Source organism: Equus asinus, chromosome 3 (assembly GCF_041296235.1).
Source record: "Equus asinus isolate D_3611 breed Donkey chromosome 3, EquAss-T2T_v2, whole genome shotgun sequence".
NCBI lineage: Eukaryota > Metazoa > Chordata > Mammalia > Perissodactyla > Equidae > Equus > Equus asinus.
Window position 1 is genome coordinate 31,245,468 of NC_091792.1, and position 27,822 is coordinate 31,273,289.

The 27,822-nt window shown below is 36.9% G+C and overlaps 1 protein-coding gene across 21 annotated transcripts in view; it reads right to left on the bottom strand.

The window, feature by feature from the left end:
* Positions 1 to 27,822, bottom strand: part of INPP4B (inositol polyphosphate-4-phosphatase type II B) — a 794,515-nt gene that overhangs the window by 118,439 nt on the left and 648,254 nt on the right. For all 21 annotated transcript variants that reach the window (XM_070504821.1, XM_070504820.1, XM_070504819.1 and 18 more), the window contains 5 exons: positions 18,121 to 18,293; positions 16,628 to 16,751; positions 15,446 to 15,563; positions 10,491 to 10,631; positions 6,354 to 6,451 (listed from right to left, as the gene is read on the bottom strand). In XM_070504821.1, the coding sequence (XP_070360922.1) occupies positions 6,354 to 6,451; positions 10,491 to 10,631; positions 15,446 to 15,563; positions 16,628 to 16,751; positions 18,121 to 18,293 (654 nt within the window). The remainder of the gene's footprint in view (positions 1 to 6,353; positions 6,452 to 10,490; positions 10,632 to 15,445; positions 15,564 to 16,627; positions 16,752 to 18,120; positions 18,294 to 27,822) is intronic.

The following is a 27,822-nucleotide window of genomic DNA, read 5'->3' on the forward strand; positions in this document are numbered from 1 at the left end:
GTATTCATAGTTAAGTTTTTCTTTTTCATCTACTTTTGGGAAATCCTCTCATTGGAAGATTTTCTTGTCTCAATGGACTCCTGTTACTTTTTATATATTTCACACTATTTTGAGTTTTAATATTTATTGTAATTTTCTTTCTAATTTTATCCTTAACCGGCCAGGTTTGCTCCATTGATCTATTTTTTAAATGAGAGATAAGATAAATCAAAATACTAAAAATGAAAAATGTTAACTAAAAATATAAGTTCAAAGGGCATAAAAATATTTTGGTCTAAATAAATTGCGCCCTGTTAAATATTAGCTCAGTAAAATTGAACATCAGAGCGCTCAACACGCAGGCACAGCTTTTACGAACTATAGTTAAAGAGCTATACTTTAATTATTATGTTAAGAGAATTTAATAGGCTATCAGGGAAAATCATGATTGATTTTTTTTTTTTTGAGGAAGATTAGCCTTGAGCTAACTACTGCCAGTCCTCCTCTTTTTTGCTGAGGATGACTGGCCCTGAGCTAACATCTGTGCCCATCTTCCTCTACTTTATACGTGGGATGCCTACCACAGCATGGCGTGCCAAGCGGTGCCATGTCCGCACCCGGGATCAGAACCGGTGAACCCCGGGCCGCCGAGAAGCAGAATGTGCGAACTTAACTGCTGCACCACTGGGCCGGCCCCGATTGATTTGATTTTTAAAGTTTGTAAAGTGGAAGTGAACAAAATCCTTTTTCAAGGCTTTTTCCTCTGAAGACCGTGGGAGACCTGACAGGTGGTGGACCAGCAGAGGTCTGAAGACCAACCCCAAGCTCTGCTTCGAAATCTTTCAAAATCACTTATACTCAGAACATCAGTCCTAGAGAATTATCTGTGACCTTTTGGAATTCTGAAAGCCAGAATACTACTTTTTCTTTCCTTTTTTTTGGCACCTGAGCTAACATCTGTTGCCAATCTTTTTTCTTTTTCTTCTTATCCTCAAAGCCCCCCAGTACATAGTTGTATATTCTAGTTGCAGTTCTTTTAGTTGTGGCATGTGGGATGCCATCTCGGCAATGCCTGATGGATGGTGCCATGTCTGTGCCCAGGATCCAAACTGGCGAAACCCTGGGCCACTGAAGCAGAGCGCATAAACTTAATCACTCGGCCACAGGGCCAGGCCACAGAATACTACTTTTTGCCTCTCAAGTAATGTTCTGTCTCTGTATCACATGGGAGGCCTAATCCTCTGTTCTCTCTTGGGGCTCCTCATGGGCTTTCTGACTAGTTCTAGAAGCCTTATCATTGCACCCTTCTATAGGACCTCTTGGCACAGTCAAGAGCAGGCCCTCAGCCCCTAGCCACTGCCCTGCAATTTCCACCTGTCTTTAAAATTTCCATCTGACTTGGAAAACCAAACGACAGAGAAATAAAAAAGAAAAACTCTCTCACTTAATTCTACTGCTTTCAGCCAGTTTTTTTCATTTCTCTCATTCTAATTACTGTCAGCTTGCTGAAGGGGGTTGCTGTCCCTCTGTTTCTCTACTTGTACAACATGAGTTCTCTCCTTAAATGCCTATGATGTGGTTTTACTGCATGTTTTTATTAAAACTACTCTGGCAAATGTCGTCAATGACTCATAACCACCAAATCCAACAGTTTCTCGCTAATCCTTATTCTTCCTTCTTCATCAACACATTTGTTATTCTTGTTCACCTTCCCCTGGTTGATATTCTTCTCACTTAGCTATAGTGATGCTTGATGACCATTGATCTCTAGTAATTTCTCCATTTTTCATGGCCTCCTTAGTCCTCGTTTCCTTATACTCATGGATACTCTCCTCCTATCATGTTTTCTCATTTTCTATGTGGAATACATAGAAGACTATTTAAACAATTCCTCTAAAAATAATTATCCATAAAATATTAGGTTGTCATCCTATTTCCCTATTTTTTTTTTAAAGATTTTATTTTTTTCCTTTTTCTCCCCAAAGCCCCCAGTACATAGTTGTATATTCTTCGTTGTGGGTCCCTCTAGTTGTGGCATGTGGGACGCCGCCTCAGCGTGGTCTGATGAGCAGTGCCATGTCCGCGCCCAGGATTCGAACCAACGAAACACTGGGCCGCCTGCAGCGGAGCGCGCGAACTTAACCACTCGGCCACGGGGCCAGCCCCCCTATTTCCCTATTTTTATAAATGGAAAGAATGCATAGGATCTTTTATTTTTCGTAGCGCAGAATTAAAACCTGTGGCAATGCATAACCACACAATGAATGTCAAAAATGGCCAAGTAGAAAGTAACGCTTTTGAACTAAATTACTCACAAAACTAAACTACTCACAAAAAGGATCAACACGGCAAAATAGCAACTCATATTCTGGAAAGAGATTTAGAGTTCATGTAGATTATTCGTCGATCACATTGAGTCATTAAATTGTAAGCTACTAGGGACTGTATTTTATTCACCTTTCATCATCCATAGTGATCGGCACAGGCTTTTACACATAATATGATCTCCATCAATGTCTGCTAAATTGAACGTGAGGCTTCTGGCAACAATTGTCAAAAAAAATAAAATAGGATGAACTATGACAACAATATTTGACTTACCCTCAGTACAATTCTAAGATTTTTTTTTAGTATTTTGTATGCAATTCATATGCTGTGGTTGAGGAAATATTATTACAAAAGAAAGATGTCAAATATTGAGGAGTTAGTTTATAACAGTTCACAAAAGACCGTAACTGTTTTTCCTTTTTAGTTCACAGTGCTACACAGCCCACCCTTATCGTGCTAACATGGGAGTCACCAAGTGGTAGCATTCCAATAGGCCCATAAGACAAAATCTTCCTCCTTTGTTTTGGCAAAAGGGCAAGAGATGTGCCTTATTATCAGAGAGAAAAATAGAGAGATTGGAGATGATGAATTGACATGGTCACTCCTCACTTAAAAGGGAGAAAAAGAAGCATTTCATCTGCTCCTTCTGCCAAAATCAGGAACTCCGAGTCATGTATAAGATGTGATGGTTACTCTAAAGCATGGAACAATTCATGCTGGTGATTTACACAAGCACTTTGTTTTATTTTGCTAACCCCAAATTTAAGTGTCTTAATGCTTTCAGTGGGCATGAAAGGGGACTTGAAAGGTTTCTGAGATCCTCAAACCCAGTGGGAAGAGCAGAGCAAAGAGAGAGAAGCGCTCATGCCTGCCTCACTGTAGCTTCCCCAGTTGATCAAAGAGGCCAGTAAATATCACAGGTAGGGCCTGAGAGGAAGTAGCTCCTGCAAATTTACTGTGCCTTACAGTCAGGGCAGAGAGAACAACTGTCTGAGAGCTGCATTACTGTACAAAGAAAATATGAAGGGAGAAATCCACGACATCCAGTACCCAGACAGAGCAGACAGACCTCACAGTCAGCCACAGCTCTGTCTATCTGACACCAATTTCAGATATGTATCTCTTGCTTCAGATGAAGATTCAGCAAAGATTTAGAAGAAAGGGATTGCCCATTCTTGGGATCTCCATACTTGGCATCCTTCTCTGTAACTGGCACTTCCCAGTTCCAGATCTCCACAAATCCTCCAAGAGAGGGAAAGGGAGGGAGGCCATCCCCCTGCTACAAAGCCTTCCATTAGTGTCCCCTCTGCAGATACAAGGAAGATGGGGTTGAAGGATAATAACATTTGAATTTGATTGAATATTTATTCCAAATGAACTTGAGATTTTAAAATAGATTAGTCTACAAATCACCAGACAATGCTGAACACATTGAAAGGAAGTGAGGTACTGTTGTTTGGTACATGAATTCTACCCCCTTTCCCATTACTAACTCCTAAGGGGTGAGTGCTTAATAAAGCTGATAGTAGTTATCAAGATATAAACAATTCCATGTGTGACGATTGCTGAACTGAGACTATTAATTGAATCTACCACATATTTAACAGAATTAGAGAGTATTTCAAGCAGAGCAAGTATTGTAGGCCATAAAAATTTCAGTACGAGAAGAGTAAAAAAGATGAAAGCTATTTGATTGCGAGTGAATATATAGGCTGAAATAGAGTTTTTCATTCAATCTTGATATCACAAAAGTAGGGGACATCTCTTAAGGTTAAAAAAAATCTTTCGGGAAGAAAGGGAAATTTTTTACTTCAAGAACATGTAGAATTCCACTATTTAATTCACAAATCATAAAAATCAGCATTAGTGAAATTAATGGACAGGACATCCAAAGTGGATTAATAAGCGAAAGTAACATGTTTAGAGGACTAACTGATCCTTTTAACATTGATAACGATTATCACTTGATTTCACTGTGAAAGAAAAATAATATTTTATAGGGATTAAGGGGATGAGCCTTAACTATGGTAGTTTTTTCCTCTTTAACAAATGGCCTAAACTCTATTCACACTATTAATAAAGCTTTATACATTCTTCCTTGAATTCAGTGAACCCAAATGATGCTTTGGGTTACAGTATTTCTGTGTGAGGAATAACCCCACCTATGTCAGTATAATTGCATAGTTCAGGTTTGGATTTTGTTATGGAAAACCAGAATCATACACCAACTCCATTCTGTGCCAAATCTATGGTAGTATTGTCTCAAAAATATATTAATATCATAGGAAATAAAAGATCAGGAAAAATTCAGTACGTTAAGACAACAGTCTAATGAAATACAACTCGTTTGATGCAGAAGTCTCTTCTGTTTTTAAGGATGAAATATATCTACAAGTTTAAAAAACAGTTATATTTAATTAGCAATATATTATATAAAGTCTCATGTTCTTCAAAGTTTTAAACTTATATTCCTATAAAGAGTTTAAATGACTTGAATGCAGGAATTATTTTGTATTTCATAACTCAGATGACACTTCAACAATTACATACATTTGGTTTTTGGGTGACATGATTGTTTATGTATAGTATTGAAATCCTTCATAGATTTTTGCCAACAACCTACTTTTTAATATAATGCACGTTTTGAGCAAAGATGACATATTATTGGTTCTCAAACATTAGTATGGATTAGAAATTACCTGGAAGGTTTATTAAAACACAGATTACAAGACAACTTCAATAGATCTGCAGGGCGGCTGAGAATTTGCATTGCTAACAGGTTCCCAGGTGATACTGATGCTGCTGGTCCAGGGAACCATACTTTGAAAGGACCCACATAAAGAGAAGTCCAGTGGTTTACAAAAGTTCTGAGAATTACTTGCAAATTATAAGTAACATAAAAAAATTATCCACCAACACCCAAGTTATAACAAACTCCTTTTTCATTAATTACTAATGCAAAATAGTTTTGCTTATATTATTAACTTTTCAAGTAGCTAACAAATTTAAAATTCATAAGTATGCTGGCTGCCAAAGAATCTCCCTACACTTACTTTCATTTTGCGTTAAAATATATTTTATGTGGAATAATATAAAAACTGCAGGTGAAATTTTCTAACCATACACACATGGACATGCACACGCTGTTGAAATATTTTAAGGCAAGATCACTGTGTTATGAAAAGACCTAAACACTGCGACCTAACATATTTCAAACTAAGTATCAGAATATAGATGAGTGAACAAACTGCCAGTGATTAGATGACAGGTAGACTTTTACTACAGCTTTTGGTTACAAATATTAAAATATTTTCTACTTTATTAAAACCTAGTTTCTCATCATTGTGAATATTTCAATATCTCAACATATTTATAGTACTTATGGATGAACTCCAAATACATTCTTGATTCTCTGATTTTGGACTCTTCAAATGTCATGTGCTTAATTTTTTGGGAAAAAGAACTGCAGAACTGACTGAACAATGGCAAAAAACCAAGCAACCAAACAAAAAAAACAAAACACATTTCTATAGGCTTGCATGCCTTAACATTTTCACATAAATATTGCAATAAGTACATTAAATTGGTTCCTTAGTTTATATCACTTTATATTACCTGTGTAACTCGTATTCTGTCTGATTTTCTCCTTGTATATGCGTGATATATCTGATGTGCCTTATAAATTAGAAACCTAAATCTTTATTAAAGTCTTTTAAGTGGCTAAAAATTACACAAAATTTCTATTGGACTCAGTTGAGATTTCTAATTATAAGTTCCTTAATTTTAACTTTTGGCATTTTCCAGTGGCACTGAAATTAATGTCCTAGCATGAGCTGCAGGACACATTCAAGAGAGTAATCAGGGTGATGAGGCAGGTGTCGGCCAAGCCACCTTCGCAATCAGTCTTTTTGGCTCAGACAATCTCAAAATTGCTCTCACATCCTCGCCCCATGCTTCTTTCTTCCTTTGACCTCTATGTCTGACCTCTCCTGAAGATTTATAATCAAGAAACCATTACTGTTGTTTTCCGTAACTAGCATACTTACAATCAGGAGGCATCTTTTCCATAAATATCGTGTAATATTCTTTGAGAAGTTCAAAATTTTCCTGATTAATACTTTCTTGCAAAGAGACATCTCCAAATCTAAAAAGAGAAAATGAAAATAGTTATGGGTTATAACATAGCACTTGAATGTAACATTTTTCATCTTCCTTTTTAAATAGATGGCAATATTTTCCTAAGGAAGGAGTCTCTTTTTTTAAGCAACAGTGCGCAATGGTGATTTCAAAAGTATTCCAGTCTCCACTGGCCCTGATTCCACCAATCCCTTTGGACACACCAAAATATCCTCACAATCATCAAACGTGAACTTGAAATGAAATACCAAATCTAAAACACCAGCCCCTGTGCCTGCGCATAACTGATACGCAGTTAATGTTAGTTTCCTCACTTTTGCAGGGCTGCATCTCTGAAAATATAAAAATCCCTCCCTCTCTCTTTTTATCCTTCCCATCTTCCTCTTCACTCCTGACAGTTTGAGGAGAGATCCAGAAGACCAGGACTAGACACTGGGTTGCAAACAGTCTTGTACACATAATCAACTGCTGTAGGCACACGTGGTCCTCCAATCTCCCAGAGAGTAGTGCACTTCTGCCTACGTTTTTTTTTTTCTGTCCACACCATGGAGGCCAACAGCCTCTCTACTGGAGATTTTCTGCCTCTTTCTCAAGATAAAACTTTCTACCTGTGTATCACTGCCCCTGCGTTTTCTTTAAGCATTTCTCAGGTTTAAGTAAAGTCCCCTTCTCTCTCTATAAAAGATGCTACGTAAATGGCTTCCAAATGTATGCCCATCCAAATATCTCCATTCAGATCTGTATTTCTAGATGTCAGTTGAAATTTTCAGTGCGAATCATCCCACTCCACTTCAAATGAAACATAACCAAAAACTGAAACCACCTCCTCCTTTTGTTTAGAAATAAACATGTTCCTGGTATTCTGCCATTAACTCAGTTTCAAAATCTAGGCACCCTTTTGTATTTCCTCTCTTTTCTCCACCCCACCCACTATTCATTGATCTTTTCACACCTTTGGTATCCTTTCCTTCTTTTTCTTTACCACTGTCATCATATACTAGCTATTCAATTGTATCCTGATTGACTGGATACAAAGCCTCCCAAATACTCAAGTGCTATGCCTCCTTCTGTTTCAAACTATCCTTTACATCATGGTCAGATCATTATTCATTCAACAAATATTTCTTTAGTGTCAACTATGTGCCAGACGCTGCATGTGCAATAAATGAAATGTTGGAGAAGTTAATCTAACGCCCATTTCATATATCAGCTCACTAAACTTCACTACTTCTCCTCTCCCTGTAAGGACAAAGTCTAGTCTCTTTTTTAGCATCTAACTTCTCCACAAAGGCTTCCAAAATCCCTGTGGGAATGTAGTTACACCCTTCTCCCTTACTAGCAGTATTTCGATGTCTTTGGGACTTTTCACATGCTACTCCTCCTCTGACTAAAATGTCTTACCTTCTTTCTTGGCTTGATTAATTCCTATTCATCCTTCAAAGCCTTGTAGAAGGCTGCTCATCTACTCTATGAGACCCCCCTAATGAAGTCTCCCATCTATGAATCACCTTCATTCCTCCCCTCTTCCTGTCCCTTCCACATCTTTGCTTATTGAATGAGTCAAACTGAAATGTACTATTTGTTGACCTGTCTTCCTTACTGGATGGTAAGTTCTTTCAGGACAGAGATCATATTCATTCTTCTTGTTACATCCCATGCTCCCTGTGTCCTTCAGCTTGGCAGAATAGTGCTTGGTACAGAGTCAGTGTTCAATATCTATACTGAATTAAACTTGGAAGACAGGAACGTACACCCAGGAAAATCTACAGGAGAGTTTCCCTGAACTCTGAAATATACTCTTCTAACTTTTGCAGACATCATAATCAAGTGATATTTTAAAAATACCATCCTGGTTGGGATAATATTATGCACTGAATATTTATGTCCCCTCAAAAATCATGCTGAAGCCCTAACCCCCAATGTGGCTATGTTTGGAGAGGGAGCCACTAAAGATGCAATTAAGGTTAAATGAGGTCATGAGAGTGGGACCCTGATTCAATAGGATTAGTTTCCTTGTAGAAAGAGACACCAGAGAGCTCACTCTCTCTCTCTGCACACACAAAGAAGAGGTCATGTGAGTACACAGCGAGAAAGCAGAAGAGAGTTTTTACCAGAAACCAAATTGGCTAGAACCTCGATCACAGGCTCTGGAACTGTGAGAAATAAATTTCTGTTGTTTAAGCTGCCCAGTCTGTGGTATTTGGCTGTGGTAGCCCAAGCAGACTAATTAGTACTTACTTATTTGAGAATGGATATATATAACATAGGTTTTGGCTATGGGTAAATATGTCGTAAAATATTACACCTGAATTATATAACATACCTAACACTCAGCTGTTGCCTGATAAAGCTCAAAATTCAGAATCAGGAAAATGAGGCCAGAAAACAAAAAAGGAAGTGATCTGCTCAAATCAATAGATGGTTGACATCAGAGTGTTTCTTGCTTCTCTTGTGTTTTTGTCTACTTTGCCATTTTGTCTCCTTTTCAAGTCTCATGTGTCTTACATAGCTTCCAGGTATGAAAAACTGCATTTTTTAATATGCAAGAGAGATGAGAGAGAAGGGAAGGAAAGGGGCATTTTTTAAATAAAGTGACTAACAACTAAAATAGTCACAATGACATGAACGATGCAAGTTAACCTAACCTGGAAGGCTTGAAAACACAGTGCTAACTGTTCCTTGAAAAGTCTGTAAATGGAGAGTGTCACATCTCTCTCAAGACCACACTCACAGGCCTTAACTTACTAATTAAAACCCAAAATACTGTACTCTAGTGTAACAAAGAAGAGAGAATTAATTGAGAGCGCTGATTCTTTTTTTCCAAAATTGTATAATTTATGTTCATAAATATCATTCACCTCAAAGATCAAACTTGCTGTGAGACAAATATATACAGATGACTGGAATATAATCTGATTTTAGATATTGATTTGCTAAAGTGCTTAATTTTTGTACAATACAGTGAATAAAATTAGATTCTGATTTATGCATGCTAGAAGAAAAGAGATGAATAGCTTCCACACTTTGAAATTAAACATGCAATACAAAGCTGTCATCTAATTTTGTAACTGGAAAGTGAGAATTACGAAAACTTCTATTATCCAGGAAGCATCTTTTGGATAAGAAAGGGATAAGGAGAAATATCTGGAAAAAAGTAGATAAAAACAGGCACCTTGACCATCTTTGAAATTCAAGAGGACTATAAATGTAGTGGCATTTTTAGTTCAGTAAATGACATTAGTAAAGGCCTAAAACCGACTATCAAGTCCTGGCAGAGAATATGGCAGGCACTTTAAAACTGCCACCTATGGAAGAAGAAGACATTTGGAGAGTGAATTATAGTTAAGAGAGCATTTTAAATACTGAAGACTATCAAACTCCCCAGAAGTTTTCCCCATGGGGAAGCTTCTCCAACCAGGCCTTACAGCAACAGGGAAACTTTTTTCTCTAAAATTTTTCAAAAATGCGTCCTAGGAACCTCAACTCATGTCCACGTTTTCGATAATTTCTACATGTAAATCACGTAAGAGGCAAAAGTAACTCCTCTGTCTGTTCAAAAAAGTGCTTTTGACAGTGATTCATAGGATCACATACAATCATTTGTCGTTTGAGCAAATTACTATGAAAAAATGTGTTAATAACTGTCAATAGCAACTATTTTAGTAAGGAAAACAAAAGGAAATAATAGACTGTGTTTTAGGTCCAGAAATTGACACATGAGCTGCCTTTACAATGTTGAAATACATATGAACATAAAAAATCCTAAAATTTGGTATACACATAAGCGTTTGGAAACACGAGGAAATTTAATCCATGTGAATATTTTGGTATTGGATTGCATATTTTCCTCATTGTCTCACGACACTTAAATTTGGTGTGAGCCAGGAATCCTTAAATATGAATATTTCTCCTTGCTGTACCAAATAACTTGGTACTAATAAACAGGAAAACCTAAGTTCTATGTGCAGGGAAGTGTGGAATTGCTCAACATTTTCATAACAATTAAAAAGAAAAACTGAAGTACCAGTGTTATACCTGAAGCTTACCTCTCAGCGAGAGTTTGCTGCTCATTGATTCCAACGTTAAAAAGTACCGGATACACATGAAGCAATTGTCCTTCTTTAATCTGGAGAGGCAGAGACTCAAACATTCTCGCTGGAAGCTTTACCTCCACCACATAATGTTCACTAAAGGAAGCAGAGGACAAAGAGAAGCAGTGTTGTTTATTTCATTCACTTTTAGGTTATTTTAGATTCATTGGAAAGAAACTATAAAACAGTTGGAATTTAGCACTGATTGAAGTTTTTGGCTGCTATCTGCTTATTTTCTGTTACTAATTCATTCGATTATAATTTCATTCACTTCACTATTAAATTGCTTGGCATAAAGAATTGTTTACATGTTTGATTTCTCTCCATTACTCTGAGCTCCTTCAGGAAAGGAAGAATGTTTAGGTCATTTTTGCATACCAGGGCCACGTACATAGAGAGCCTTATTTGTTATTTGTTCTCTTGATTTAGTTATTTTTAAAACACAACCAGGCTCAAGAATAAGAAAAGTAATTTAATGATGGATTTTTCAATATGGGAAACTAATAAACCAAATCACTTATAACATTTTTTAGCACAGCTTGATTGTTGTTATTCTTGATGAACCTCTGTGTTTGTGACGGTTTGATGGAAATATAATGGTTTCATTATTTAAGGTGTAACCTTTGGGGGTTCTCAATCATTTTGCAACATTAACAAATCATCTCATTGAAAATTTCCATTAAAAATTACCCCTAATGTTTAGTGTTGGAAATTTAAATTAGGATTCATAAAATGTGGTCAACAAGAATAGCTGCTTACATAATTTGAAACGCCATCATCTGATGCACTGCGAATTGAGTAGAGCAATATAGAGAGTTTTGCCCAGAATTCAGGAAAACCCATGTGTTTCCAGAACTATACAGAGTGCTGAGGTGGTAACACATGTATTGGGAAAAAAAGCAAAGGACAATTAGTGGGTCTCTGTGAAAATATTTTTAGTTTCTCCTAGTATAACAATACTGATATGCACTCTGGATCATTGACTCTGAGACTTGTTTCTTATCTGAGCTTCAAACTAGAGAACTAGGAGATAACCTTCAACCCAGCAAGCAGGGACATTAGCACTACCCTCACACGGATGGACACATTATTTTTCTTTTTCATTTTTTTGTGAGGAAGATTAGCCCTGAGCTAACATCTGTGCCAGTCTTCCTCTACTTTGTATGTGGGATGCCTCCACAGTATAGCTGATGAGTGGAGTTGGTCTGCATCCAGGATTCGAACCTACGAACCCAGGGCCGCTGAAGCGGAGTGCAGGAAACTTTAACCACTTGGCCACGGGGCCTGTCCTTTCTTTTTCTTTTTTAAATTGCTCTCAGTGCCCTTTACAAAAGCCTGACTAATAGAGGGCTGATGTTTATTTATTTCAAGTCTTTCAGGAATAGGAGAAGAATCAATGAGTTGGTCCATGTTGAAAGGTTGCTCTGAAGGTGAAATATTATACAATTTATGATAACTTTTTGTCAGTTCTATTAAAATTAAATTATTTTATTTTATTTATTATGTTGATATTTTAATTTATTACATTTTAATAAATAATATTTATTACATTATTATTGTAATATTGTTATACAATATTAATAATTTATTACATGTTATATAAATTTAATAATAAAAATTAAAATTAAAATAATTGACAAGCATGCATTTTAAGTGTATAATTCAAAGCTTTAGAAAATTTATAGAGTTGTGCAATCATGACAATAATTCAGTTTCAGAATATTTCCATCACCTTAAAAAAATCCTTCATGTCTGTTTGCATTCAAACCCCAATCCCATTGCCTGCCCCAGGAAACCAATGATCTATTTTGTCTCTACAGATTTTATTTTTCTACATATTTGACGTAAATGGAATGATACAGTATGTAGTCTCTTGTGCCTAGCTTTTCTCACCTCGCATAATGACTTTGAAGTCGTCTATGTTGTAGCATATACCAGTATTTTGTTCCTTTTTATTGCTGTATAGCATTCTACTGTATAGATACCACATTTTGTGTATGTATTCATAAATGGATAGATCCTTGGATTACTTCATGATTTTGGCTATTATGAATAATGCTGCTATGAACATCCACACATTAGTTTTTGTGTGGACATATAGTTTCATTTTCTCTTTGGTATATACCTAAGAGTCATATGGTAATTTTAGGTTTAACTTTTTAAGAAACTGCCAAACTATTTCCACAGTGGCAATATCATTTTACATTCCCACTAGCAATGTATGAGGGTTACAGGTTTTTCACGTCCTTGCAAACACTTGTTATTGTCTGTCTTTTTTATTATGATGATTCTACAGTGGTGAAGTGCTATCTAATTATGGTTTTAATTTGCATTCTCCTAACGACTAATAATATTGAGTAGGTTTTCACATGCATATAAGCCACTCATATATCTTATTTGGCAAAATATCTATTCAAACATTTTGCTCATTTTTAAATCAGGTTTTTTACCTCATTGAGAGTAAGATTTTTTAATGTATTCTGGATACAAACCCTTTATCAGATATATAGTTTACATATATTTTCTTCCAATCTGTGGCTTATCTTTTCATTTACTTAATGGTATTTTTAATGCTTAAAGTGTATAATTTTAATGAAATCCAGTTTATCAAATTGTTTATTTTATGAACCTAGATTTTTGGTCATATCTAAGAACTCTTTACCTAACCCAACTGAACAAATATTTTCTCCTACAAGTTTCATAGTTTTAGCTCTTATATTTAGACCTCTGATCCACTGTGAGTTAATTTTGGTATGTGGTATAAAGTCAGATTTTAAATTCTTTTTGCATACGGACAATCAATTGTCACAACAACATTTTTTGCAAAGACTTTCCATTCTCTATTGAATTGCCTTGGTACCTTTGTCAAAAATCAACTGACCCAAAAAGTAATAGTTTATATCTAGGTTCTAAATTCTGTTTCATTGATCTACATGTATATACTTATGCCAGTACTATAAGGTCTTGGTTATCATTGTTTTATAGTAAATTTTGAAATCGGAAAATAGAAGTCCTCCAACTTTCTTCTTCTTTTATAAAATTGTTTCCATTATTCTGGTCCTTTGCATGTCCATATAAATTTTAGGTGTAGCTTGCCGATTTCTCCACAAAAGACTACTTGGAAGTAGGCAGTTAGTGATTGCATTGAATCTATAGATCAATTTGTGGAGCACTGCCATTTAAAAAATATTAAGTATTCCAATCTGGGAACAGGGATTGTCTTTCCATGTACTGGATTTTATTAATTTCTCTAAGCAATATTTTGTGTATCCTGTGGAGAATTCTTGGAGTACTTTGTTAAATTCAGTCTGACAATTATTCTTTTTGATGTTATTGTGAATGGAATTGTTAACCAAAGTTTCTGACAATTTTTCTGGAATGTGCTTTTTTCGCTCTGTGGTCCGAATCAAGTCAGTCCCCTCTGGTAGTGCAACTGCTGGTTTTCATGGCCCGCCTTGCCGTAGTAAAGCTGTGCTGAGAGAGCCAGGGTCGATGACAGCACCCCGTGGCAAAAATGCCACGGACTCCAACAGTCTTATCCAATGTTCACTAGCTTGTCATGAATAAGTACTTCTAAATTTGTTGTATGCCTTTGATTTATTCCCTTTGCCCTAAAATGGATCTTTCAGACAATTCTGTCTAATTGTAATATTGCTTTTTGGAGAGAGGATTTGCCAAGCTGCTCATGTCGTCATTCTAGAAGGCCTACTCCCATCTTTATGATAACTTTTGAATTTAGCTACAGTCTGAAGAACTCCCTCAGAAAAAGCATCTTTTACTCTACCTATGCCAAATGGCCTGGTAAGCTTCCCTTACAAATTATGATAAAAGTATCAGGTTCTTACTTCTGATAATAATCTTCATGGTGATATAGAGTGGGACTTTTTTCCAGGTGTGTATATGAGCAATTTTATTCCTCTTTCTCCCAATGAATGGCAAATTAAGCATTAGTTTGCAGATGAAATATTCAGTTTTATGAGGATACGGTTTTTCTTTATGCATAAGAAACAGCCACCTTTCATTCAACCATGTATCTCTGAGAATCACAGAAAATTTTAAATAATTCACACAAAATTTAAAATATCATATGTTTACTATGGACAAGAAAACAAGTGTAGTTTAAACTTTTATACTTAGTCTCTTCTCCATCTCTCTCTAGAAAGAAAAAGGCTGTCTCTTTAGTACATTCATATTTTTCATTGTGATCTGAGAATGTTTCAAATTTCAAATATCCACGTGCAACCTTTAAAAGTGCTAACATCAGAATAGTCAAAACTGGGAGGACTTCTGATTGAAATGAGTTAGCATAGGATATAATTCTTCTGTTGGAGGTCTATTCTGCACACCATCATTTTTCTTAATTTTTCTGATATTTTGCCCATTATACACTGACCTTTAAAACTATTTAAAATCATTCTTGGAAATCTCAATCTGGGAGTGAATTATCCAAAATAATTAGAAAAATGGTGGTATATGTCCCTGACATAGGAATACACCTTTTCTAAAATGTTCCTGCTTTTAACAGAATTTAATATAAAGTCATCTCAAGAATTATGATGCTATTAACCAAATGATTCCAGCAGAAGTAAAAACATCCACAACTTCAGACTAGATAGTAATAAAGAGAAAAATGTTCTTCTCATGCCTGCTATTATTTTGTATTCTTCATATTTCATGGGGGAGCATTAAGATACTCACCTCACTACAGTACAATTTACGAACAGTCATGAGCTTTCCAGGAGTATTTCAAGCCTCCCCTGTCGTGTCCTCTACATTTATTTCTCACCAAAAAGGAAAAGAGAACAAAAGAAAGAATTGCACACCAAACCTTAATTCTCCTCGGCTCTTTTATCAGGAGTTAATGCAAACATCTAACAAAGCTCGGTCTTTAGGAAATGGGCACCACTTACCGCCTTCCTGTTATAACTGGCAAGACATCATTGGATTTGGCTTCAGTTATTTTAAATGTGACTTTCTTCAAATCTGAAATGCCAACGGCCATGTCCTCCAGCATTCCAATCTCATCACCTAAACAAGGGAAAAGGAGCCTAGTTACACACAGACTGTTTGAAGAAAATGTCACTTGGTACTACAGCTCCCTGCCGGAATGTTTCTGGCATTTAAGTGAATGAGTTTCTGAATGCAGTGAATCCATTCAAAGTGTTTGGCCTCAGAGGCTGAAGATTTTCATTACTGAAGTAAGAACCATTTCAATGGACTCCAGCAGTCTGTGTATCTTTTGAGAAAAGGAAGAATGTATATATTTACTGGGAGGCTACAGACAAGTTTTAACTCCTTTATAAAACACAGTAGCATTCAGATCTCGTTACATTGGCATGGCTGATATTTGATTTCTAGAAATAAAAGAGATGGCTGAATTGAAGATGACTGATCCAGGCTCATATGAGTTTTATATCTCAATGCACTGACAAATAAAGCCTGAGAAAGAGGTAATTAAGTAGGATTCTAGATCAGCACTATCCACTAGAAATACAATGTGAGCCACATATATAATTGTAAGTTTCCTGGGAGTCATATTTTAAAAAGAGTAAAATAAAAATGGTGAGTTAATCTTAATAATATGTTTTACTTTAACCCAATATACCCAAAATGTCATTTCAGCTATAAATCAACATAAAATTATTAATTATTAATATAAAGCTTTTTTAACTAGTCCTTGAAATCTGGCATGCACGTCTAGTACATATTGATTTGGACCAGACACATTTCAAGTGCTCAATAGCCACACCAGGCCATGTATTGAACAGAGCTGTTCTAGACATTAGAGGGTTGGGACTTTAAAAATCCTGTCATTGAAACTATGTTGGCAAAGAGCCTTTTATTTTAAAAACGCCAGATGGCTTCTCAGGACTCCACTATGAAACAATCTATAATTCCATTTTCAAAACATAATGGGGGCAAAAGCACAGGTAACGGTGAATGAATGCAAAGAACTAGAAGTTACATTATTCCCGTAATACTTGATGCAGTAAAGGTTTACTTCTCCTTTTTATGCTTAACTGAAGAATCTTTGGATCAAGTATCCTTATGAGTAGAAATATGATTTTACCATGTGCTAAAGCAGTACTCACTGTATGTACTTAGCAGTCCTTCATATTGCACTACTAGTCCCACTGTGTGAAGCTGCTGTAGGAAGCCAGGATCATGTAAACTTGTGTGTAATTTGATGATAAAACCACAAACCAATCCAGCAAGCTAAAAAAAAAAAAAAAACCGTTGAAGAAATTTACCAGGGTCAACAAAATTTAATTGAGAACATTTAAGACTTTCAAGGCACCACAGATTTCATTTTAAAAGTTCAAGTATGTGTAAGAAAACTATAATTTCTTATATATCCATTTTGAAACCAGTTGACAGTCTTTGATCTAGTAAGGTTTGGGGAAGACAGCACTGTGAAAGGAGAGAGCATGGACTCTGGAGTCAAGGTGATACATCTGCAAATCCTGTCTACCATTTCTAGCAGTGAAGTCAAAAAAAGTTATTTAATGCTTCTGATGTTATTATTATTTTTGCACACATAGACTAAAGACAATACTACTCATTTCATAGAGTCATTGAAAGGACACGATGAAGAAACATGTGTAAGGCAGAGCACAATGTCCGACATATAGTTAGCTCCATTTGCCACTGGACCATCCATGAAATACTGGAGAACAGGGAGAGTTGGGTTAAAATATGCCCTTTGCCTGGAATGTTTAGAAAGACAGACTCTGTCTCTTTCCCTCCATGTGTCTGTCATATAAAATTCAGTCACCGAGGTGGAGGCAGGAGGGGAGATGGAAGACCCCAGCAGAGCCGGTGTGATGGAGACCAGCCTTGGTGTCACGGGGTAGGGTTGGGTGTATGCAAAGGAGGTGGTTCTGTCACTTCCCATTCAAGCCTTACTGCCTGGCAAACTTATTTTATAAACAAGAGAGGAGATCATTGGGGGGCCCTGTCCTGGGATTCATGGGGGAGCCGTATAAACAGGGGGTTGCAAACAAACCCCTTTTACCAGTCCTAGCTGGCCACCTGCAATGCAAGGCAGCTGCCCCTTTCCTCCCACTGTGCACTGTGCGGAGACCCCAGGGCATAATATGACAACAGGCTGGGTGACCCTTTCCCTCACAGACTCTGCCCCGTGAAATTGAATGTCCATTTCAGAGACTTAGCTACCTGTTTGCAGAAATAAATGCTTAAGGGCTCATAAACTGTTTCTATTTGGCTCATATTTATTATGATTAAGAAAAACTGGGTACCAAAACTTAAAAAAAGGATCCCTTTAAAAATAAAACGACCAAGGGGCCAGTCCAGTGGCGTAGCAGTTAAGTTCACGCACTCCACTTCAGCAGCCTGGGGTTCACTGGTTCAGATCCTGGGCACGGACCTACACACCACTCATCAAGGCAGGCTGTGGTGGCGTCCCACATGGAAGAACTAGAAGGACTTGCAACTAGGATATACAGCTACATACTGGGACTTTGGGGAGAGAAAAATAAAACTACCAAAAGAAGACCTCTATCCTCATCAAGGATAGTATTTAACAACCCAGCACAGTGCTGTGCTCACAAGTAGAGGCACCTACCGCTTGGCTGAAGACAATGTCTCTTCTCAGAGTCAGCATCAAACACTGGGGCAAGCTGTACGCAAGTTCCTGAAGGAGCACAAACGTCAGGGACTGCTTGGCTCGGTTCACCACTTCTCCCATGCAGTCCTTCAGGGTAAGGATGAGGGGATACAACTGTTCATACCAGTCCTCTGCGGGGAGGAAAGGGTGTAAGAATCATGGGATAGATGAAGGAAAGTCTCGGAGGACAGAATCAATTTATTTTTTTTTTCAGTGAAGTTTTACATATTATTAAGGATTCATAAGATTAGATTTAAAGATGTCCAATTCAAATCTCTCCTCTGAACTCCAGATGTCTATAACCAGCCACACACTGGATCTCTCCACTTGAGTGTACTTAACATAATACAGTAGAACTCTTCTCTTCTCTGTGCATCTCTAATCTGTGCACTGCCTGTATCTTAGTGTATGGTGCCACCAAAGTCTTCCCATGCTGGAAACAGAAGTTTTCCTGGACTTCTTCTATAGTCTTCCCATTTACTGAGTCACTAAACTAGTTCAACCACTGCAATAACCCATGAAACATTCATCTTCCCCTTGGCATCTCCCATCATCATTCATCAACCTGCCTTGCATCACTTTCTATCCTACTTATTAACTGATCCCCTTTCCTCCACTCATACCCTACTCAAATCCTTTCTCAACAGTGTTGCTAGAGGGAGCTTTCTAACCAGTTTAAATCCCATTCCATCACTCACTCTCTTGCTTCCTTAGTTAAAATATTTTAAAAACACTAGAGCATTCAGAATAAGGTCTAAAAGCATAAAAGATCCTCCATTATCTGATGTCTGCCTACTTGTCCAGTCTCATCTCTCAGAACTTCTTCACTTGCAGTCTTGAGTCCCAGGTGAACTGAACAACATGTATTTTCCAAAAGCTGTCCTGCTCTCTCATCTCAGTGTCCTTGTAAATCCCTTCTCCAAGCCTGGAGCACCCTTTCTCTACTTGTCTTCCTGACAAACACTTTATCTTCTCTGCAGGTGCAATGTAGAATTTCTCTCTTCCAGGAAGTCTTGATTTCCCCCTAATCCTTTTTTGTTTACTAAAGTTTGGGTTGAATTCACTTCCTTTTGTGCCCACAGCTCCTTGCCCTTAGTGTTCTAGAACTATCTACACACTCTTTGTGCTGCAAAAAGGGAGCTCATTGAGGGTAAGGAATATACGTTTTAATCACTGAATCTCCAGAACCTAGTATAGTGTCTGGTATATAGCAGATATTCAATCAGCATTAATGGAAGGAGTAAAAATGCAATAAATATAACAAAAGTCTTTTAAGATACTATAGACAAGTATGAGAAAATCAAGTTTTTGACAGTGTTTGGAATTCAAATAGCTTTTCTTCAAATAAGGATACAAAATTGAAACCATCTGTGATTTTGTATGTTTAGATTTCTAACATGTTTCAAGTATATAATTACGACTTTGGCATATGATATAGAAACAAGTTATGTGCCATTTCAGTATATTTGGAACTCAAAGCCCTGACAAATGTTAGACATTATAAATTCCCAACTGTATGACATTCAATTAATATATAAATAAACAGTACTTGACAAATAAAATTTAATAGAAATAAGTGCATGCTGAAAAATTAAGCATGCAACGGGATCTGAAATATGATCTTCTCAGCACAAAAGTGTCAGCTTCATCATGAGTGATGTGAGGGGTCAACAGCCAGTCAAGACCTTGTAAGAGTTATAGAGAACAATAAACAGAATCATGACCACTATGGTACCATATCTCCTGTCATTTATTTTATGTTGTGGTGTAAAGACTAGATGAAATAAACCAAAATGGTTGAAAGGGTAATTAATGACCGCAACTTAATAAAAAGATGTGTTCGTTAATACTCTATGTAAATGCATATGCAAAATACATTGGAAAGATCAGGAGTTGTTAGCTAAAAATATTGCAGAATTAAGCGTTATGACAGGCATAAAAAAAACACTAGAGAAAGGACAATTCAATGAAGACCTATTAAATCTGTAATCATTTAATAAAGGACTAATTTGTGGGCAGTCTAGGATGAAATATGAACAGTGGTTCAATTTAAATAAGCGTGGGCTAACTATTGATTTTTATGCCATTAGGACGTGTAAAAGGGCAACTGGAGGAACATCAGACTTATTTTCAGAGTAAAAGACACATCAATAGGCACCAAGAAGCAATATTCTATATTCCTATTTTTTTATATTTATTCTTTTATCTTTTATTCTTTCCCACCCTCTTATTTAATTATTGTTCTCAATATGAATGTGTAGCCTGATACATACACACACTGGAAAAATAAATATTTCAATAAGTTGACCTGGATGTAGATCTTAACAGATCAGGCTGCAAACTGATTTTGTTTTGTGCTTAGGTCTACAGAGATCAGTTTCCACCCAAGAATTCTCAAACATGAAATAAAGCTTGTGTGCAGTAGGTGGCGCTGCTTCATCAGGCTGAAGTAGAACTACTTTGCCACTTATTCAAGTCACAGATTTACACTTTTTTATACATTTGCATAGTTTCCAAACAGCATGTATATATATTTCTTTAAGCATCTTGCATCATACTGTCCTGTGTCAAGCGGTCAATAATTTGATCAAGAGTGTCATATGTTCTTTCTAGTTAGAAAATGGAAAATTACCTTAAGTGTACACTTTTTTTTCCTTGAAAGAAACTGAGAGCTCAAATTAAACATAGCTCCTGGGTTTTTCTGAAGGTCTTTAAAAGAGGAAACATTGTAGATTTCTTCATTAGCATCAGGATACTTTTTTTAGTCACTTTTAAACTTATCCTCACACTTATTCAACCAGTTGATTCTTAATCATAAATTGCAATCAGATAATCAAAAGAAAAAAGATCTAATTTCTGGTCCTACTATAATAAAACTGAAAACCTGGGGAAAAAAAAAATACACTGATATTCTACCGTAGGAGTATTGTTAGATACTTGTCTGATACTAACAATATTCCAGTGTCTCCGTTTACTATAATTATATATACTTTTTACGGCTAAAATTTAAGGAAAATGACAATATAAAACACATTAATTATGAATGAGGAAAATACAAGTTTGTGAGCAAAGTAGAATCTCTCAAAGATAGCAGCAAGCTTCCTATGGAGAAGCATACATGAGAAAGCTAAAATTACTTTTCTTTATAGAAAAGAAACAATTAAATTAATTCAGCAGATAAAGGAAACCTGCACTGGTAAATGCAAATTGCGATGACTACAGGTTTTGTTCCCTGTTAATATTCGCTGCATGTAAATCTCAGGTTCTGAAATAAACACAATGGGGTATGACAGGGCAGACAAAGGCCGAAGTCAGTTCATAAATGGGCTTTTTGCTCCAACGAGCATTCTAAATCAGTCTCACAAAAGAACAGCAAATGTTTTAGTTTTCTCTTTAAAAGTATTTTTGAGAAAAAAAAGCTGCAGCTGTTGAGTCTTGAGACCACTGTCACCTCCCCCTCACCTGTGTCTCTCTCCACATTTCACAATTTACATGGTGCTTATTTTGTCCTCAGGATAAAGCCATTTTTGGGGAGGGATGGAGATGTTCATTCTGTGCTATCAGGTCAAAGTAAGAAATCCAGAAATGCACACATCCACTCTTCTGAGCTTAGGTTCTGCAAGTTTCAACTAAGATCTTATATAAACACACACGCACGCGCGTGCGCGCACACACACTTATGATACATCCAGCGAAGCTGGGTAGCTGAGGGCTCACCACAACATTGTCACTGACCCAACAACTGGCTCAGCAGGCACTTAAGCGCCCACATGGTCGATTCTATCCCCTGGGCTCCTTTCAGTGTTGGAGGAAAATATGAAGAGAATGTTTTAGTGTCTCTATAAAAACTTGCTGAAACTCCTTAACCCTGAGACCAACAAGCAGAGTCTTTCCTCAGGAAAACATAAAATGCGTGTGGCTTAGCTGAGCTTTTCCTGAGCTTTGTGAAGTGTGTTGGAAACCATCCAAGCAGAGCCTGTTTTCCAGCCCTTGACTCGCTTCTATAACGTATTCAAGTGACGCTCACTGAAGGATTCAAAGAATGATGTCCAGGTGCCCCCTTCACCTCCACACACCATCTATTTCCTGTACAGGATGTTCATGTCCTCCAAGCTCAATGGCTCTTATGTTACTCAGGAGAAAAATAAAAGAGCCAAATAGCAACCAACTGTAGTACAGCATAAGGCTTTCTTTCCAATTTCTGAGCCATTTTCTTCTCAGGTGCTTGGTCTTCTTTGTTCATTTAAAATAATTAACTTCACACAAGCTTGTAGTCATTGTTATTTTTGTTATCACAACTTTTCAGACATAGAAAAAAAGAAAAGCTAAAAGATTGCATGCCCATTAAACTTTATGCAAAGAGATAAGAGAAGAAATGAGCCCAGCTCTTAGGATTCACCTAAGTTAAGAAGATGATGAACTGTGAAGCCAAGCAATTAGAACGGCCTTTAAGGAGGGTGATAAAATTCCCAAGGTTGTGCGAAGAACAGAGACCAAACCTACAGCCAACGGGGCTTTTATACAATTCTCAAATCTCAGGGAGCACAGAACCAGCAATGGGTCCATGGTTGAGGGCTAGGGGTGGGGGATTTCGATACCTCTGCTCAAAGTCCTTGCTGCTTTTGAGGGCCTGTGTCATGCATCAACCCAGATATGCCACCTACATGCCCCTCTGAGTGAAGGCCTGGCCTTTCATGTACAATTTTACAATGAGGACATCATAACTTGGAGAGGTCAATTAATGATGTCTTCTTCTCCAGATGCTTTATAGCTAAACTTCTTTATATGAGCATGATACACATGGCCAACTTTGGTCATAGGCCCTAGGCACTTGCCCCTAGGATGCCTCCAAATATCCAGACACATCCCAGGGATGTGGGGCACAGAAACTAGGGTAATCAGACAAGAGACAAGTAATCAGGAAAGAAAAGCATTTGCTGAGGCTTGGCCGCTTCAAATGTCCTCCCTGGCTGCTCAGAATGTCCTTCAAGCTTTCCTAACCCCTCGCCCATCTTTCTCATCCATCTCGTGGCTCTGGTCCAGGAATCAAAAGATCAATCCGCATTTTTATATTATTTTAACAAATGCTAATCTGTCTTCTTTTTATCACTTTTCCTCCTTTTTTCACTGCCATCATGAGAAATACACTCATTGCTAGCCAAATACAACCTCTCGGATATGAGGTCCAATATTAATATTGATCACTTATGTCCCCTATCCTCACAGAGTTTAAAATATAGAAGAGAATCAAGAGCTGTAAAGTAATACCTACCATACAAGGATATACTAAGTGCTATAAAAGTTGGGATGTGACAAAACATGTTTAGAAGAGTTAAGAGTTTAGAGGCAAGAGAGTTCATGTCTGGTGAGAAGATCATATTCATTCATGGTTGTGTCCTTTACTGAATACCTGAAGGAAGTCCTATGTGGAGGGAGCTCAGGGAAGCTGCTTGACCTGCAGGTAGTGAATACCCGTAAAGTGAAGCTTTGTAGGAATAGAGTCTGGGAGGGGTGCGGTTTGATGAAGCTAAGTCCCACAAATGGATGCCATACACTGACTGGAGGGGGCCATAGAGGGGACTGGAAGGGAGGAGGGAAGGAGCTGAGATGAGTCAAGGACTTAGAAAAGGAATGAATAAAGTAGAAGAAAATGCTGAACCTGAAGTCATGGTAAAAAGCCAATGGAAAACTTAGTGGGCAGTTATCATAGCAAGGATAGGGAATGAGCTTAGTAGGGGTGTTGAGAGAAACAGGAAGGTATGGATTATGTGTGAGCAGAGCCAAAAGCTGAGAAACAAGGCCAAATCTAGAAATAAGGAGTATCAGGCAGGCAAATGCAAACAGGTTTATGGTAAACTTGGGAGGGAAGTCACACATGAATGCGGCACCATCCTTTCCCCCACCTCAGAGCAGTCTTAAAGGCCCCAAGGGTATTCATACAAAGGACAAACACGTATCTTAAAATGTAATCAACGTACTATCCTCTGAACTGTGATCCAAGGAAAGCGAGTGATATGGCATCTTCCAGATGTATTAGAAATGAGTGTACTGCTCATCTTGAGACAAACTGCTATGAGAAGAACAAAGGCAACCTTTTCTCATGTCAAGGAAACCTTGTTTGTTTAAATCCTGCCAGCCTGAGAACACAGTATCGTAAAACTTCCCAGTCTTGCTCTTAGAAAAATAGCAAAGGAAATGCATCAACTGATATCCTGGGTTAAACTTCTCATTTCGTGGCACAAAGTTGAAAGCCTTAAGTAAATTCTGCTAAGACACTTTCCAGGAACTAAATCCATTAACCAAACAAGCTGTGTATTTATTGTAGCATAAAGTTTTGAATTGGGGGTTATGCTGGCCCAAACAGGTCATGAACTCACATTCATTGGGCTTATTTTGCCTTTTGGCCTTAAGAAAACTGTAATGTCAACTCTGGCCTACAAATATGCTGACATTTAACCATGGAAAAATAAGCTGCATAGGTCATAGGTCATTGAACAACCTAGGTCACCAACCCATCTGCACCAGAGAGCTCTTGTCACTTAAATTTTGTCCGGTATCTAAGATTGAAACCAGAGGTAGCAGATACTGAGTGGACTGAAGCCTAATGACAGTGCAGGCGTCCAGAGCAGGGAAGAGGAGACACATTTCTATCTGGAAGTGACCTAGGTGAGTGCAGTAGTTTTTTAGTAAAGTTCAAGGCCAGTGGAATAGAGTGCACCATTTAAAAAAAAAAATTCTACAAATACAACAAAGCCTCGTGTAAAGAGATTTAATTTATAAGTGCCGAGTAAGTAGGCAAGTCACAAACATAATGTAAACAGTACCATTTCTCAGGCTATTCCATTCAATAATCACATGCCCCAAAGTTCTCAGGTGGGAGATATGAATCTCTTTTCTCTGTCTGTCCCAGTTTCTCTGTGGTTGTGAGCATCATCAGATTTCCTTTACAACTTGCGCACCCACCAGACTGCAAGACCAGGGAGATGACTGAAGGCGTTCCTGAGGACAGTGCTGGCAGAAGATAGATGCTCAACAAATATCTACTAAATGAATGAAAGGGTTTTCCTTTTCGTCTTCAAACTACCATCAATTTAGTGTGTGTCTTCCATAGGGCTTAATGACATGAACTATTTTATATATAATTGTGTTAATTAATTGTTCTAGTCCTTATTCCAAGTTTGTTAGGTAGACAGCTACTCTGGCCAACCAAAGATAAAAGATGCGAAAGAGATTTGCTAAAAAAAAAAAAAGGTGATTTGCTAAAACCTTGATTTGTCCCTTTTTGGAGGTTGGGATGCATTTTTCGGATGTCTAATCTTTGGCATTAGCAAGCCATTGATAATTGGTAATAAATTATTGATAAATTCTTTGCAGTTACCAGACAATTGTGTTAAGTGGAGACAGCCAGAGATAAAGCAAAAGATGTGGGGAAAAAAGTGAACTCTTAAATCCCATAAGGAAATGTGGAATATGCTTTACAAGTTAAAAGGGAGTTACAAAGCAGAAAAGGACACGAGTATGAAAGAAGAAGAAACTCTAACCACTGGTAAGTGAACTAATTCAGTGATCTACACGGATGTTTACCTCGTCTGTATGAGAAAGCAGTGATGACTTACAGGCAGCATGGACTCATTAAGGAAAATTATGTCACAGGAACTTCATCTCTTTTTGACAGGGCTTAAGGCTGGGTAGATTAAGAAAAAGCATTGAATGACATAGGGCATTTTGTCTTTCGCAGGGCACTTCATAGTATTGTTGTGAAAGAGAAATACAGGCCATGCAGTAACCTGAATGGGTGAATATAGCTAGTGGAACACACAGTCCCAAAGTGTAGTGATTAACAAGTATATTCCAATGCATACAGTTCTCTTTAGTGATGTGCCTCAAGGACATGTATTTGTGTCTGTTTTCCCATAATTTTTATCTAGAATTTCCATAAATGGACAGGAATATTTGTGAAATAAACCTGAGTAGGACAGTAGATACGATGGATGAAAGTAACAGATATTTATTAAAGTGTACTCAAAAGTGTATTATACTGCAGTCCTGGGTTTAGACATCAATCTCTTCAGCAGAATTGAGATAGACATGTCTTAATCTCCTGTGCCCCTAGTATTTCACAATGTCTAGCACATAGTGGTGACTGAATATTACTTGAATATTGATAAACCTGAAAGGTCAAATTTAGCAAAGTTTATGAATATCAATAGAGTTACTAGCAAAACATGGCTGTCAAATTAGCTAATGTGGACTTGGATATCATTAACAAAAGAAAAGTATCTAAAAATAGGGAGGTGGTCCTCCTGTGTTACTCTGCATATTGATGCTATTCCTTTGAAAAACGACCAAAAATGTAGCAACTTGGAAAGGACACGATGGGTGCTTTCAGATATGTTAGGCTATAACGTGGCAAAAGGAAAGTAAATTTGTTCTGTGTGTTTCAAAGGATTAGATCTGGGCCTGTGGGGAATATTAAAAGAAACGTATTTAGATCAATATCTGGAGCATGCCACTCTAGAAAATGCAAATGGTTTTCTATCAGTGAAGATGTGTATAACAGGCTAGGTGAAAATGGGCAGATATATCATAGGTAAGCTTCCTAACAGAATTTAGGAGCTTTAACTACATATTCTTTAGTGACACATCAAAATCTAAGACTCCAATAGTCACTGATTTTATCCTTGAGTCCTCGATTTATTATGAAATTGAATGCATGTGGTACCACACACACAGTGGATGCTTGTAAGTATGTTTAAGTGTATGGAAAATAAAAAGACAATCTTGTTCATTAAGAAAATATGTAAATATAGAAAAGCCTTGAAAGTTTTGAGTAGTTATTGTACTATATTTGTTCAGAACAGCAAAAAAAGTTTTTCTCTCAACACTATTTGTATTACTCTTGAAAAGAAACTGATGAAGTAAGATATATTGTAAAATTCTGGATCTAAAACAAAAAACCTTCAAAACTACAGATTTAAAACATTATTAAATTAATACATTGTAGAAAGAAAATCTGCAACTTTAAAAGAAAAATATCTGCAGGTTATAGAAGAACATAAAAAAAATGGATGATGGTAGTGACATTTCAGAAGACCATCTGTTTAAACATTTTATATATATACCAGCAAAACAAACACAAATTACAGTTACAATGTACAAACAAAAGATGGTGACAAAGAAAGAAAAACTGACTGTCATAGGGTTGACTTACCGTATAAGATTTCAAAATGTATCCCAATATAAAACACAGTAGACAAAACATACGAACACAATAAAAATTCCAGAAATTGGTTAAAAATGTTTACAGAAGTTAATATATAAAGAAAAGAAAACAAAACAAAACTGATGCAACATGAGGAAAAATAATAAATAATAAATGATGTGCTAACTTGCCTATCAGTAGTTATCACATCATACCTTTCAACAAGTTCTAGATTACTCAAATCATTCACTGAATCACTTCATTTATTAATTGTAAAAAGTACAATGAAATGCATCCCACCCTAGCTATGGGTTAGTGAATAATCTAGCCCATAAATTTGGGGGCTATTGAAGAAATGGATTTTATTATAAAAAATAATATTTTAAAATATAGTATTGTTACATCATATCAAACTTCACAAATAACCAGAAATTACAATTTTTCATCCAAAGTGGCAT